At 42.6% G+C, this 15,934-nt stretch overlaps 2 protein-coding genes across 2 annotated transcripts; both read left to right on the top strand.

Annotated features, from left to right (window-relative positions):
- Positions 1–5,229: 5,229 nt before the first annotated feature.
- On the top strand, positions 5,230–6,363 carry LOC143297114 (uncharacterized). The gene has a single exon (XM_076609288.1). The coding sequence runs from the start codon at positions 5,230–5,232 to the stop codon at positions 6,361–6,363; it is 1,134 nt and encodes a 377-aa protein (XP_076465403.1).
- A 7,611-nt stretch (positions 6,364–13,974) lies between these two features.
- LOC143297113 (uncharacterized) lies at positions 13,975–15,108 on the top strand. Its single transcript, XM_076609285.1, has one exon. The coding sequence runs from the start codon at positions 13,975–13,977 to the stop codon at positions 15,106–15,108; it is 1,134 nt and encodes a 377-aa protein (XP_076465400.1).
- The last annotated feature ends 826 nt before the right edge of the window (positions 15,109–15,934 follow it).

Raw genomic sequence — 15,934 nt, 5'->3', positions numbered from 1 at the left:
AGAAACATTTGAAGAGAACAAATGTACAAATGAACAAATGTTTTATTGAGGGTAACTGGATAAGCTGGAAGCTTCTTTACACCATACCCTACCTCACACACAAACACACACACCCACTCACACGCACAAAAGATGAAAAAGGGAAAAAAGAAAGAGAAAAAAGAAGAAAGAAAAAGAAAATCGGCACGGACACTCGGTGTAGACGGTAACAACAGCAACAACAACTACAACAACAAGAGTTAATCACGAAACATAAAAAAATAGCATGGAATATAACTCTCTCTCTCTCTCTCTCTCTCTCTCACACACACACACACACACACACACACACACACACACACAAACACGCACGCACGCACCAGCTTACGCACGCATGTATACACGGACTGATATACACTAATCTTCTGAGCTCCTTTCCCTGTTCACATTGTCAGAGAGCAACGAAAAAAATGTTATTGTGTAGAAGCTCTCTCAAGAAGCTCAAACAAAACACGGTATATAAGAATTATTTATAATTGATTCATGAGATATTTTTGGTACTCTTTTTTGAATGATACGAAGGTGGATTTATTTTTCAGATAGTCGGGAATTTCATTCCATAGTTTACCACCAGAATACATGAGAGATGTCATGAAAAGGTTTGTTCTCGGACGAGGGATAGAAATGGTATTTTTGCCACGAACACTTTTTTCAGGAAATTTCCTCTGAAGGTAGGATGGTGCTAATTTCTTTTTAATTTTGTACATAAAAACACCTTTATTAAAGATACATTTGAGATGGAAAGGAAGAATGTTTAGTTCTTTGTAGTCGTTAGTACAGATAGAAGATTTGAGGAGAATAATCTTGAGAGAACGTCTGTATATGCTTATGAGTGGTTTCAAGCAATTTTTGCTTGCTAAGTCCCAGCATGTTGAGACATAGTCGATGTCAGGTTGAATGTATGCGTGAAAAAATAACTTGCGGGTATGTTGATCAAGGAAATGTTTAATTCTGTTGAGCTGATATAATTTTTTCGATTGCTTTTTACATAAAGCAGAAACATGATTAGACCATGACAGGTTATTATCAATAGTAAGACCAAGTAATTTGTAAGAATTAACTACCCCCAGCTCACTGCCAAGTACCTTTGGTCCGAGTAATCTAGATTTGATGTTTTGGCGTTTCTGTCTGGTTGTCACTAGCATAAATTTTGATTTGTGTGGGTGAATTGCCATGTGATTAATTTCGGTCCATTTTACGAGTTTATCAATATCACTCTGCAACTGAGTACATACGGCATCGACATTTGTGTCTTTTTTATGGAGGGTTGTGTCATCAGCGAAAAGTTCACAAGAAGATGAAACGAAAAGTGGAAGGTCATTTTTATATATTGTTTCCCTGAGGAATTCCATAATTGATTGGCATAAGAGGGGATACTTTAGAATCTTGGAAGACAATTTGTTTCCTACTATCAAGAAAGGAAGGTACAAGAGAGAGAGAGAGAGAGAGAGAGAGAGAGAGAGAGAGATGAACACTGAACACTTTAATGTCAATAGCTGTACAGCCCTAATGACGTGGGGGTTTATAATACAAATAACAAAATATATCAATAATATAAAAATAATTTAAAAAAACGAAATAATTCGATTTGTACAACTAAACGCAGTTCGACCATCCATTCAAAGTAACGTGATGTAGAGAGAAAAAGAACACCATATATAAATGTATAACATATGTATTTTCCATATGAAACTGTCAACACAGATTTCAATTTTCACAGTGAACAACACCTGATCTACTTTATTGTTGTTGTTTTGTGGGTTTTTTGGGTTTTTTTCGTCGCATGTTATTCGCATCGGCAATATATTTTGCAAATGACGAGAGAGAGAGAGACAGACAGACAGACAGAGCAACAAGCAGTACCTTGTAAAATCGCTGACGAGGGAACCAATGGTACGACATAGCAAGCAACTGCAAATGGAAAGAAATGATAGTGGCATCAAGTAAGCTTGAAACGCCTTTGTCCTTTCTCCCTTCCCACCCACCACCACCACCACACCTGCTCTCTCTCTTGCAGAGTTGCAATGCAATGTCTTCTTCGTTGTCTTCCTCATTATAGACAATCTGAAAAACAAAACAAAACAAAACCAACAACAACAACAACAAAACGAAACAAAACAAACAAACAAAAAAAAACAACATAAAAAAACAACAACAGCAACGCGCAAACCTCAAAAAGTAAAGTAGGTTTCTGACAGGTCAGGTCAAGATCTTTGTTGAGCAGTGAACATGATTTGTTTTTCGTCTTGATGTCAGTGAAGATTCAGGGTTGTATGGGGGAGCGAAGTTTTCAGTCTTGAGCTGTTTGGCCAGCACATCATCACCAGTGTGACGTTCTGTATCTGAATAAATCTTTTTTCTTGGCTTGAAAGAAATGGGGATTGTAAGTGGTGTGATGGCCTAGAGGTAACGTGTCCGTCTAGGAAGTGAGAGAATCTGAGCGCGCTGGTTCGAATCACGGCTCGGCCGCCGATATTTTCTCCCCCTCCACTAGACCTTGAGTGTTGGTCTGGACGCTATCATTCGGTCCCGTGTGCAGCATGCACTTAGCGCACGTAAAAGAACCCACGGCAACAAAAGGGTTGTTCCTGACAAAATTCTGTAGAAAAATCCATTTCGACAGGAAAAGCAAAACAGTGGCTCTGTACTGTAGCGACGCGCTGTCCCTGGGGAGACAGCCCGAATTTCACACAGATAAATCGGTTGTGATAAAAAGAAATATAAATGCAAAATACAAATAAATAATAATTGTGATTATTGTAGCAATGAAAAGGACAACATCGAGAGCATATTTTGGAGATGCCAACATTCAAAACACTTCTGGCGGAATTTTGAAGATTTACTGAAGGTGAAATGTGTGACACGTACAAATATTGAAATAACTGAAAGCATTGTACTGTTTGGCATTGCTCAAAGTGTACGCACTGATACAGTTTTCGACCTGTTGATACTACTTGGAAAAATGTACATTTACAAATGTAAATTTGACAAATGCAGCACAGCTTAACAGCTTTTGAAAGATACATTTCCTGGCGTTATAAAATAGAACTCAATACAAGAATGCAATCTAACTTCCAAGACTTTAAAGTGGTTGTCTTACAAGACATTGATTACAGACGTTTCGTAAATGTGCAGAGGGGTCGAATGTGTTTGATACATGCCAGTCATTATTGTCATTATTTTTTTAATGACTGATAATTAGTTGATTTTGTGGAGGGGAGGGGGAGGGGGTCAGGGGATGTTTTCTTTTTTTTTCATTACAATATTTCTTTTTGTACTTCGTGTGCATATGCGCGTTAAAGACCCTGTACTAACGTCAGAGTTCGGTGGGTTATGGAAACAAGAACATATCCTCCATGCGCACCCCCGAAACGGAGCATGGCTGCTTATATTCCAGGGTAAAAAAACAAAACAAAACAAAATAAAACCAACACAGTCACACACGTAAAACGTTACACGTGTGTGTGTGTGTGTGTGTGTGTGTGTGTGTGTGTGTGTGTGTGTGTGTGTGTGTGTGTGTGTGTGTGTGTGTGTGTGTGTGTGAAACGTGACTGGGAGAATAAGGAAAGGAATGATGAGTGTCGAAATGCTAAAACACCTTGGCACCAAAGCAAAGACAAAACTCCTTGCTCTCTTCAACAACAGTTGGAAGACGGGGCATGTTCCACAGAGCTGGTGAGCAGGCAGGCTTCCGCCAACATTATTCCACTGAGGACCAAGTGACCTACATAGCCCAGAAGATCGAGGATGGCTTCCAGGACAAACACCATATACTGACGGTGTGCATAGACATGGAAAAGGCATACAACAAAGTCTGGAAGGATGGCTTTCGGAGGAAGCTCCAGAAGAGTGGTGTGACTGGCTGTATGTACCAGTGGATCTCGCAGTACCTGAACAATAAGAAGGCCCGAGTCCATGTCAATGGAGCATACAGTCGGAAGAAGACACTGAGAGAAGGAGTTCCTCAAGAAGGTGTCCTCAGCCCTACACTATTCCTCGTTTTTATCAACGACCGTCAAAGATATGCCACGCAAAGTCCAGGGAGCCATCTATGCAGACAATCTTGTCCTACGGTGCTCAGAAGAACACCTCACAACTGCCAACTACAGACTACGCTGAATGTTCTTGAAAGCTGGAAAAAAATAGTGGCTGGTGACAATTAATGCCAACAAGACCACTTACACTGTTTTCAGCCTCTAACCCCCCCCCAAAAAAAAAAAAAAAAAAAAAAAAAAAAAAAAAAAAAAAAAAAAAAAAAAAAAAAAAAAAAAAAACAGAAGACCAACCGGCGCATCAGTGGACAAACTCTGCTTGCCGAGAATAACCCCACGTACCTGGGAGTCACTTTTGACAAACGCCTGACGTGGAAGAAGCAAGCAGAGAAAGCAAAATCAAGAGCAAAAGTACAACTTACCCTCATGAAGAAGCTGGCAGGAACAACATAGGGTGCAGACAACACGACCCTCAGGAGGCTGTACACTGGTAGAGTCAGGCCAGTGCTGGAATATAGCATGACTGCATGGGACACTACGGCCAAGACCAACTTTGAACGGATCAGCGAGGTTCAGAATCAAGCTACTCGTATCATCACAGGGGCCATGAGGTCTACGCCAGTTCAGGAGCTTGAAACCATCACAGAGCTCCAGCCCCTTGTTGACCGCAGAGACGCCAAATTCCTGACCCAGGCTGACAGGTTCAAGAGGTTGCAAGGCCACCCCATGAAGGACAGACTGTCCCATCTAACAAAGGGACGGCTGAAGAGAAGGAGCTTCGTACACCAGAGCAGGATCCTAGAATGGCAACATCAGGATATCCTTGACCGTGCCCCCAAAGTGATACCCCAGTGTCTTGCCGTCCCTGCCTGGAACGAATGAACCCCTCCCCTCATCCAGCCACACCTGACGCCCAGAGCACAACCCCAAATGTCTATATGTATGTTTTCGTATCAAATCTTACTGCATTCTGTTTTATTGCTTCTATCACTGTGAAGAGCTAGCAAGAGGCTAGACATGTTTTGCTTACTGTGTGTTTATGCTATATCTTCATTCAGGTCAAAACAATGTCTGTGCCAGCACTCACTATGAACACCACAACTTCTTCAATTAGGCTTTCAAATTGGACATGTCTTTGAAAGCAACAAATAACCAGTGAACGTTTGTTAAAGTGATGAAACATCAGGAGTTGATAATCATGTCTGCATCACCATTCCTGACAAAGAATTTCACAGCGCACACAAATGCGCCATCCAACTGGACAGGTCGTCAGGGAAGGGTCACTGCAGAAGACTGTGTGGTGTTAGGTGTTGACACCGGTGGCTTCATCCCTTGGGACAACCCGGACAACATGGTCAGTCAGGACGTGGAACAGGCAGTGGACACAGCAGTGGGGGCCGTGTGTCTGCCCATCCTCTTTCTCATCTCCGCCCCAGCCAACATCCTCAACATGCTGGTGTTCTGGAAACAAGGACTCAGAGAACGCATCAACCTGTGTCTGTTCTACCTCTCTTGTGTTGACTTTGTCCACATGCTCCATGCGTTCCTGTGCAATGTGGACAGGTTTTATCTTCTGGTCAATCAAAAAGGGAGGTATGGTCCAGTCTTCCAGTTTCTTGCAGACAACAGACTGCTGGGACTTCGTAGCCTCACTTGGCTGTCTGGTTTTGTGTCCATGTTCATCGCTTGTGAGCGATGCTTTTGTGTCGTGAGTCCGCTACGGTCTCAAACGATCCTAAGCACTAGAACGACCGGCTTCATCCTGGCGTTTACTACGATGTTTAGTGTGACAGGCTCTGTGTTTCAAGGCATGAGGTTTAGCGTGGTTTGTGTGTTTGATCCAGAGACCAACGTAACGTACAAAGCGATGCTGACCAGCAAGTTCTATTACCGCTATCGTGAGAGTCTGGACGTACTCACCCTCTTTAGTGCTACTATCCAACCTTTCATTTACGTCACCGTGATTGTGGTAACAACAATCGTGACGTCAGTTCAGTTAAAGAAAATGGTGGCCTGGCGAGAACGGACGTCCTCCAACAGGTTGTCGTCACGTGAAATGGTGCTCACCCGCATGCTCATCGCGCTTTCTGTTTTGTACATCATCTGCTCACTTCCAGCAACGACTTTAGGCTTTGGAGTCATATTCATTTCGGACATCAGTCTCCACGGACGCTACTACAATCTTGGCGTCATTCTCATTGCCTTCTACAAACTGACTTCCTACGTTAATGCCACGTTTAACTTCTTCATCTACTGTTTTCTTGGCACAAAATACAGGGACACACTCCGGAAGATACTTGGGTGTGATGCCGTAAAGTCCGTATCTTCATAAAGTACAGAAACAAACGGATAAATGTTGATGAGGATGACACAAAAAGTTTACGGAATGTGCCACAGTGTGCGTCTTTTTGAATAACAAAGAAAACACACACACACACACACACACACACACACACACACACACACACACACACACACACAAAATGACATGCGTGGCATTCCATGTTTGGGTGGTTCTTCCACTGTTCTTTCAGAATGAGTATTTGATTATCATATTATAATTATGCCCTGTACCGGCAGACATAGAATGGTATTTTGCTAACATAAATAAACTTGGATGTCCATAGTGCCAAACCACAAACAAATTCATTATTCCTTACAGGCTAACATAAAAAAAGAAATATCATACAACGCCTAAAAACAACGAAAAACAAAGAAATAAACAAATCATAAACAGAGCATGACTATGAAGTCTTTTGTCCCCAAGCAGTGTGGCATTGGAAGAATGAGTCAGTCACGGCCCAAGTTACCAAATAAACAGATTAAGTCGCTGAAACGAAATGACTGCATTAGGGAAACAAAAGACAAACGGCATAAAAAAAGTTTTGAAGTGTTTTGTTGGATTTGGAATAAAACAATAACCAACCTACATTTTGTGCTTGTGAACTCCTGCATACATGGTTATATTATGATAGTTTACAATGAAATGCTCATCATTCACTCGTCAAGAACAATATTAACAAACCCCCGCTTGGGTTAATTAACGTTAGAATTAGTAGAGCTCCATCTGAAAAGCTCTGTTCGCTCGTCTGTTGGTTCTCTGTGTTTAATTAAGTCTTTCTCCCCCACCCGTCCCCCGACTCCATCCCTCTCCATTTTGTGCATGCATGCATGAACTAACAAAAACATGGACGATAACTTCGAATCTCTCTCTCGAGCCAGAGATCAACCCAAGAATTGTGAAGGCCGCTGGGGTCATGTCCTGACTTCACAAGAGGGTGTGGTCAAACAAAAACCTGACGGTGAACACTAAGATGAAGGTGTACAGAGCTTGGTTCTAAGCACCCTACTCTACTCGACCAAAACATTGACCACATATGCTGCCCAAGAGACTACACAGTTTTCCATCTCCGATGCCTCAGACGCATTGTTGGAATCCAATGGCAGGACAAGATCCCAAACACTGAAGTGCTTGAGCGTGCAGGCTTGTCGCTGGTTTGGTCATGTTGGCTGAGTGGATGAAGGCCGCATCCCTAAAGATCTGCTGTACGGCGAACTATCAGAGGGATCTAGGCCCCAAACCCGCCCCCGACTAATCTGCAAACGGAACTTGTCAAGTACAGATATTGTTGTGCTGTCCTGGGAAAGCCATGCGGACTCACATGGACAATGGAAATCTGCTATTCAGGGAGGGGTGAAACAAGCAGAGAAAAGGCACATTGACACGCCGAGGAGAAAAAGAGCCACACGCAAGTGAAAGTCTGTAAACCAATCAGATATCTACCTTATCTGTCTCATATGCAGTAGAGATTGTCACTCCAACATTGGCCTACACAGCCGCAGCAGGAAGTGCAATGCCTGGGAGTGACTTCTTTTCTGGTGCCGCCATGTCTCTCAAGACGGAAGGAGGCCGACCACAACTATGACAACCACGAAGGCATGAACACACACACACACACACACACACACACCACACACTACACTACACACACACACACACACACACACACACTACAGCTGCCAAACATCCACTGCGCCTTAAGGCGGGCATGTGATTCTGTGAGTTCATCCGTGCAGCACGTTTTGCACGTGAAGTTCAAACTGTGTGACAAGCCCTCCCTCCACCAATGCAGTAGCTCATCTTGAGCAGCAACCACATTCAACTTGAACACTGACGAAATCACATTGCTGCCATTTTGTCTCAACCTGCCTATCAATTCGTTTCCTTCAAACTTCGTGGCCACATTAAGTGACAGTTCTTTTTTCGTTATTAGCAAGCTCTTGTTGAGCCTTACCAATGCCTGAGGAATATTTCAAAGAGCTGTGAAACTGGTGTCCCTGATACTGCCTGTACTGATGTGGTGGAAACATCCAGCTGGTGGGCTGGTATTTTGGACTGGAATGTGCGTGTTCTAAGCAAGATATATTACATAAGTGGAGTAATGGCGTAGAGGTAACGTGTCCGCCTTGGAAGCAGAGAGTCTGAGCGCATTGGCTTGATTCGCGGCTCAGCCGACGATATTTTCTTCCCCTCCACTAGACCTTGAGTGGTGGCCTGGACGCAACTCATTCGGATGAGACGATAAACCGAGGTCCCGTGTGCAGCATGCACTTAGCGCACGTAAAAGAACCCACGGCAACAAAAGGGTTGTTCCTAGCAGAATTGTGTAGAAAAATCCACTTTGATAGGAAAAGCAAATAAAACTGCATGCAGGAAAAAATACAAAAAAAAAGAAGAAAAAAAATGGGGGTGGCGCTGTAGTGTAGCGACACGCTCTCCCTGGGAGAGCAGCCCGAATTTCACAGATAAATTTGTTGTGATAAAAAGAAATATAAATACAATAGATAAATAAATATTTCATGCCAGCTTATAGTTTCTAAGCAATCACAGTTAAAAATTTAACACTGCCAGGGGTATGATTGTAGCACGCATTGTGAGGTTGGTGAAGTGAGTTTCCTGTTTCGGTTAGTTCTGCTTTGGTTATACTTTCCGTAACGGTGAGTGGCCCTGGTATTTTGTACTTCAATGTCCAGAAAAATAGTATTTTCGCGTCCTAAATTCATAAACCTATATTACCGGCAATTTGTTTGTGCATGTGTTAAACGATTTTACCATTAGATGTCGTAACTCAGTTTTCACTGGATTTTGACTCGGCATATTTTGTACGTTATTTTACACAATTTCGATTCGGATTCAGTCACAAAACTAACGTGCTACAAACTTGATTTTTGCCGATTTTGGTCCCACAAACCATGAAAATGTGACCAGTATGCGCAGTAATTAGGACGCAATATGCCCACAACATTTCATGTTTGTGTTTGGTTTTTTGTACGCAATATGCCCACAACATTTCATGTCTCTGTGTCTGTTTTTTTGTTTGCTTTTTTTTTTCCATTTCATACTCAATAATTATGTAGCATGATTCAGTGCGTTTTCGGGTAACTTCAATATCCAGTTTCCCCCCCTGAGACCGAAAGAGAAGCGTTCGCAACAAAGCGTGGACGTTCACTCCGCCGATCACAAGAAATGTGGATATAGGCCCCACCGCATCTCCCTTCCTAACTCCCTTTGCGCCCCCACCCCCTCCTTACCCCCCTCCCCACCCCCCCACCCCCCGCCAAAAAAAAACAAAAAAAAACGAAAACAAAACAAACAACAATCGAAAAAACAACAACCAGCAACAACAAAAAGAACAAAAACAAAAAAAAAAAACACGAACATAGCACGCTACGCGCACACGGCCAAAGCGCAAATATAATCCATACGAAACCAATAAAAGACTACCCAATTTTTAAGACCAGGAAAAAAGTGCCACCCCCACCCCTGAAAAAAAAAATTCAAAGCATTCTCAAATTCTGTATGAAAAGGAAATTGACCATCCAGGCAGAATGGCAATATTCATATTCACGACAATATTAACAATTTTGCCGGTCGACTCTTCGATGTTGAAGTCAGAAATAAAATCTACCCAAATAGGTATACCTGTTTCTCACCAACGTGTCCACCATCTCTAGTTCGACATCCTTATATTCTAAGTAACATTTTTACCCGTCGGCAGCAGAAAACGGGTAAAAATGTTAATTAGTTGTAAAAATATATATTTGTTGACTATAGTAGATGATTTTAAAATGAACTTGTCCAGGTTAGAAAGGTATCTAAAAAGGGATGTTTTTGGGGGGGCATTCCATGCACTCAGCAAGGGGCTCGGAAATAAAGGGGGGTACGCAAAGTGAAAGAGAAGATCTGACAGACTGGTTAATTCGAAAGATCCCGTGTGCCGGATTCTAAAGACAGAATGAAGTGTGAACTCGTTCGTGCCAGTGTGAAAAGGAAACTACACGACGAGGGTGACAGCGGGTTTTGATTCAGTCGAACTTGATAAGACGTAATTAAGTCATCAGCCATACACACACAATCCAGGAATAATCACACACATAATCGCAGAATGAACTAGTCATGGGTGCACAACCACGGAATGAAGTTGTCAATGTTCACCGACACACGCACACACACACATACACACACATCCACAGTGTCCCCACAATGGCCTTGCTCTCCACAGCCAGGGCCATCCACACGGGGGCTACCGTCCCCCAGAGCTTGGTGTTGAGGTCAGCACCCCCAGGCCAGGACTGCTGCCGCATCTTCTCATACAGAGGGCAGTCTTGGAGAATATGGGACGGGGTCTGGTCAGCCTGGCCGCAGTCACATAGGGATGTGGCTGCCACTCCAGTCCTCTTCAGGTAGCACACTGGTTCGAATCACGGCACAATCGCCAGTACTTTCTCCCCCTCCACTTGATCTTGAGTGATGGTATGTACGCTAGTCATTCGGATGAGACGATGAACCGAGGTTCCGTGTGCAGCATGTAATTAGCGCACGTAAAAGAACCAACGGCAACTAAGGTGTTGCCCTGGCAAACTATGTAGAAAAATCCACTTCGATAGGAAAAACGAAAAGAAAAAAAAACAAAAACAAAAAAAACTGCATGCAGGAAAAAAACAACAAAAGCAACCCAAAAAACAAAAACAAAAAATGGATGGCTATCTCAGTGTAGCGACGCACTCTCCCTGGGGAGATCAGCCCGAATTTCACTCAGATCAATCTGTTGTAACAAAATTAGTAATACAATATATATATATATATATATATATATATATATATATATATATATATATATATCTTGAGAGAGAGATGTGCGTATGTATATCATGTACGATAGTCGTGTTCGACTATGCTGTCCCAACCATCTGGGCTAGAATTTGATTATACTGTACACTGCCTTGCCCAAGTTATATTCCTACTCTCTCGGCAAAGAAGGTTTTAGGACAGTCGGCGTTGGGATGGTTCCAAAAGGCTGACTAGCCCCAAGGCTGCAGCTCTAAGAGCCATCGCAATCTTGCAAGTTTGAGAGTCACAGTCCTTCACTGTAAATGACTTCTCACTGCAATGGGGAAAGCATTGATCATATACCTCTCACTTTGCTGTTGGCCAAACTATAAGCTTATGCCAATCTGTGATATAAACCGAGAGTTAGGTCTAATATATATATATATATATATATATATATATATATATATATATATATATCTGTCTCTGTGTGTGTGTGTGTGTGGAGATAATAAGCAAGATAGATAGACACATACCCAATAATCGACAGAGTGACAGAGACACTCACAAACACACGCACTCAGACATATGCGTGCGCGGGCGCACACATACACACATACACGCATGCACACACACACACACACACACACGCACGCACACGCACGCACGCGCACACACATTCACTCACTCACTCACTCAGTTACAGAGGCTACAGTTATCCTTCCATCATTGCTCGAGAGCATGGTGAGTGAGTGAATGAGTGTGTGTGTGTGTGTGTGGCTGCGTGTGTGCGTGCGTGCGCTTTTTGTGTGTGTTTGTATGTGTTTATGTGCATGTGTTTGTGTGTATGTGTGCGTGCGCTTCTGTTCAAACGTGTGTGTGTGTTTGTGCGTGCGTGCGTGCGTGCGCGCGCGCGAGCGTGTGTGTGTGTGTTTGTGCATATGTCTTTATGTCTATGTGCGTAAAAAAAAAAAAAGCAAGACACCCCTTTTAAAAAGGACGAAGAATAAATTGAACATTGCAGAATCAATGTCAAGTCCCAGTGTGGTGCTTATTAATTTTCAAACCTAAACTTCTTTCGATATAACCACGTCATTAGTGCGAGTTCAATCTTCTAATGAGATGATGGAATCCGTTGTCACTGGAACCATGCGCGCGCATGCGTGTGCCTCTCTCTCTCACACTATGTGTGTGTGTGTGTGTGTGTGTGCGTGCGTGTGTGTGTGTGTATGTGCTTGCATGTGTCTGTGAGTGCGAGAACCTGTACGCCTCTCTCTCTCACTCTATGTGTGAGTGTGGTGTGTGTGTGTGTGTGTGTGTGTGTGTGTGTGTGTTGTCTGTGCGTGCGTGTATGTCTTTTTATGTATGTGTGTCAACGTTCAGCCTTGTGTATAACCTCAAAGCACGACAACAGTATATATATTCAGCGGCTGCGTATTGGCCCAGACATATTTTCCTTCGGGCTAGTGGTTCGAAATTTGCTCGTGAAGTTTGTGTTTTTTGGTGAAAAAAAAGAATAATCTCATACCCTTTTGGTTTTCACATGTACGTTTTACTTTGTAGACATTCTTTTTTTTCATATGTCACAGTATATGACAGTAAGTATGGAACTTTGTATGATTGTGGCTAGAAGGACTTTTAATCAGCTGATTAGCTGAAAAACTTAGTGCCTTAGTAGTAGTAGTAGTAGTAGTAGTAGTAATGATGATAATCATCATCATAACATTGACAATAATATTGAAACATTTCTTTGGTACATTCTTTCAAAAAATTGTGATGATAATCATCATCGTTTTTTGTTTTTGTATTTTTTGTATTTCTTTTTATCAGATTTCTCTGTGTGAAATTCGGGCTGCTCTCCCCAGGGAGAGCGCGTCGCTACACTACAGCACCACCCTTTTTTTCTTTTTTTTCTACGTGCAGTTTTATTTGATTTTCTTATTGAAGTGGTCTTTTCTATAGAATTTTGTCAGGAACAACCCTTTTGTTGACATAGGTTCTTTTACGTGCGCTAAGTGCATGCTGCACACGGGACCTCGGTTTATTGTCTCATCCGAATGACTAGCGTCCAGACCACCACTCAAGGTCTAGTGGAGGGGGAGAAAATATCGGCGGCCGAGCCGTGATTCGAACCAGTGCGCTCAGATTCTCTCGTTTGCTAGGCGGACGAGTTACCTCTAGGCCATCACTCCAAATAACATTGATAATAATATTGAAACATTTCTATGGTAGCCTACAATCTTTCAGCACAGTTGAAAAAGCTGTGCGCTTCAAAGTAAAAGTTATGACGACGTTGGTGATGCATAGTTCTTGTGTGCAATAGAAATTGTAAACTGAAATATAGTAGTAAAAGAAATATTTGAAGAGAGAGAGAGAGAGAGAGAGAGAGAGAGAGAGAGAGAGAGAACTGAACACTGAACACTTTAATGTACTCTGAGGCAAGGAGACTGAGCAGAAAGGTGCAAAGACAGATCAGTGTCAGACTTCACTTCACTTGTGCACGGAGTGGGAAGTACTGCCTCTCCTGTACTGACATGTCCAGCCACACCTGACGCCCAGAGCATAACCCCAAATGTATGTTTTCGCATCAAATTTTACTGCATTCTGTTGTATTGCTTCTATCACTGTGAAGAGCCAGCAAGAGGCTAGACATGTTTTGCTTACTGTGTGTTTATGCTATATCTTCATTCAGGTCAAAACAATGTCTCTGCCAGCACTCACTATGAACACCACAACTTCTTCAAATAGGCTTTCAAATTGGACATGTCTTTGAAAGCAACAAATAACCAGTGAACGTTTGTTAAAGTGATGAAACATCAGGAGTTGATAATGATGTCTGCATCGCCATTCCTGACAAAGATTTTCACAGTGCACGCAAATTTGCCATCCAACTGGACAGGTCGTCAGGGAAAGGTCACTGCAGAAGGCTGTGTGGTGTTAGGTGTTGACACCGGTGGCTTCATCCCTTGGGACAACCCGGACAACATCGTCAGTCAGGACGTGGAACAGGCAGTGGACACAGCAGTGGGGGCCGTGTCTCTGCCCATCCTCTTTCTCATCTCCGCCCCAACCGACATCCTCAACATGCTGGTGTTCTGGAAACAAGGACTCAGAGAACGCATCAACCTGTGTCTGTTCTACCTCTCCTGTGTTGACTTTGTCCACATACTCCACGCGTTCCTGTGCAATGTGGACAGGTTTTATCTTCTGGTCAATCAAAAAGGGAGGTATGGTCCAGTCTTCCAGTTTCTTGCAGACAACAGACTGCTGGGACTTCGTAGCCTCACTTGGCTGTCTGGTTTTGTCTCTATGTTCATCGCTTGTGAGCGATGCTTTTGTGTCGTGAGTCCGCTACGGTCTCAAACGATCCTAAGCACCAGAACGACCGGCTTCATCCTGACGTTTACCACCGTGTTTAGTGTGACAGGGTCTGTGTTTCAAAGCATGAGGTTTAGCGTGGTTTGTGTGTTTGATCCAGAGACCAACGTAACGTACAAAGCGATGCTGACCAGCAAGTTCTATTACCGCTATCGTGAGAGTCTGGACGTACTCACCCTCTTTAGTGCTACTATCCAACCTTTCATTTACGTCACCGTGATTGTGGTGACAACAATCGTGACGTCAGTTCAGTTAAAGAAAATGGTGGCCTGGCGAGAACGGACGTCCTCCAACAGGTTGTCATCACGTGAAATGGTGCTCACCCGCATGCTCATCGCGCTTTCTGTTTTGTACATCATCTGCGCACTTCCAACAACGGCTTTAGGCTTTGGAGTCATATTCATTTCGGACATCAGTCTCCATGGACGCTACTACAATCTCAGCCTCGTTCTCATTGCCTTCTACAAACTGACTTCCTACATTAATGCCACGTTTAACTTCTTCATCTACTGTTTTCTTGGCACAAAATACAGGGACACACTCCGGAAGATACTTGGGTGTGATGCCATAAAGTCCGTATCTTCATAAAGTACAGAAACAAACGGATAAATGTTGATGAGGATGACACAAAAAGTTTACGGAATGTGCCACAGTGTGCGTTTTTTGAAAAAAGAAAGAAAAACACACACACACCAAAAACAACAACAACAACAACAACAACAAAACAAACAAACAAACAAAAAAACATGACATGTGTGACATTCCGTGTTTGGGTAGTTCTTCCACTGTTCTTTCAGAATGAGTATTTGATTATCATATTATAATTATGCCCTGTACCGGTAGACATAGAATGATATTTTGTTAATATACATAAAGTTGGATGTCCATAGTGCCAAACCACAAACAAATTCATTATTCCTTACAGGCTAACATAAAAAAAGAAATATCATACAACGCCTAAAAACAACGAAAAACAAAGAAATAAACAAATCATAAACAGAGCATGACTATGAAGTCTTTTGTCCCCAAGCAGTGTGGCATTGGAAGAATGAGTCAGTCACGGCCCAAGTTACCAAATAAACAGATTAAGTCGCTGAAACGAAATGACTGCATTAGGGAAACAAAAGACAAACGGCATAAAAAAGTTTTGAAGTGCTTTGTTGGATTTGGAATAAAACAATAACCAGCCTAGATTTGTGCTTGTGAACTCCTGCATACATGGTTATATTATGATAGTTTACAATGAAACGCTCATCATTCACTCGTCAAGAACAATATTAACAAACCCTCGCTCAGATTATTTAACGCTAGAATTAGTAGATCTCCATCTGAATAGCACTGTTCGTTCGTCTGTTGGTTTTCTATGTTTATGTGACCAAGCGCTATGCTTGCTCCAAAACTTGCCTCACGCACA

The sequence above is a fragment of the Babylonia areolata genome, chromosome 22 (assembly GCF_041734735.1).
Source record: "Babylonia areolata isolate BAREFJ2019XMU chromosome 22, ASM4173473v1, whole genome shotgun sequence".
Taxonomy (NCBI): Eukaryota; Metazoa; Mollusca; class Gastropoda; order Neogastropoda; family Buccinidae; genus Babylonia; species Babylonia areolata.
The sequence above is the reverse complement of the archived record's forward strand: the minus strand, read 5'-3'. Positions and strand labels throughout refer to the sequence as shown.

What these genes read in the sequence shown, in the direction of transcription:
- LOC143297114 (XM_076609288.1), top strand. Translation starts at nt 5,230, where the DNA reads ATGTCTGCATCACCATTCCTGACAAAGAATTTCACAGCGCACACAAAT.
- LOC143297113 (XM_076609285.1), top strand. Translation starts at nt 13,975, where the DNA reads ATGTCTGCATCGCCATTCCTGACAAAGATTTTCACAGTGCACGCAAAT.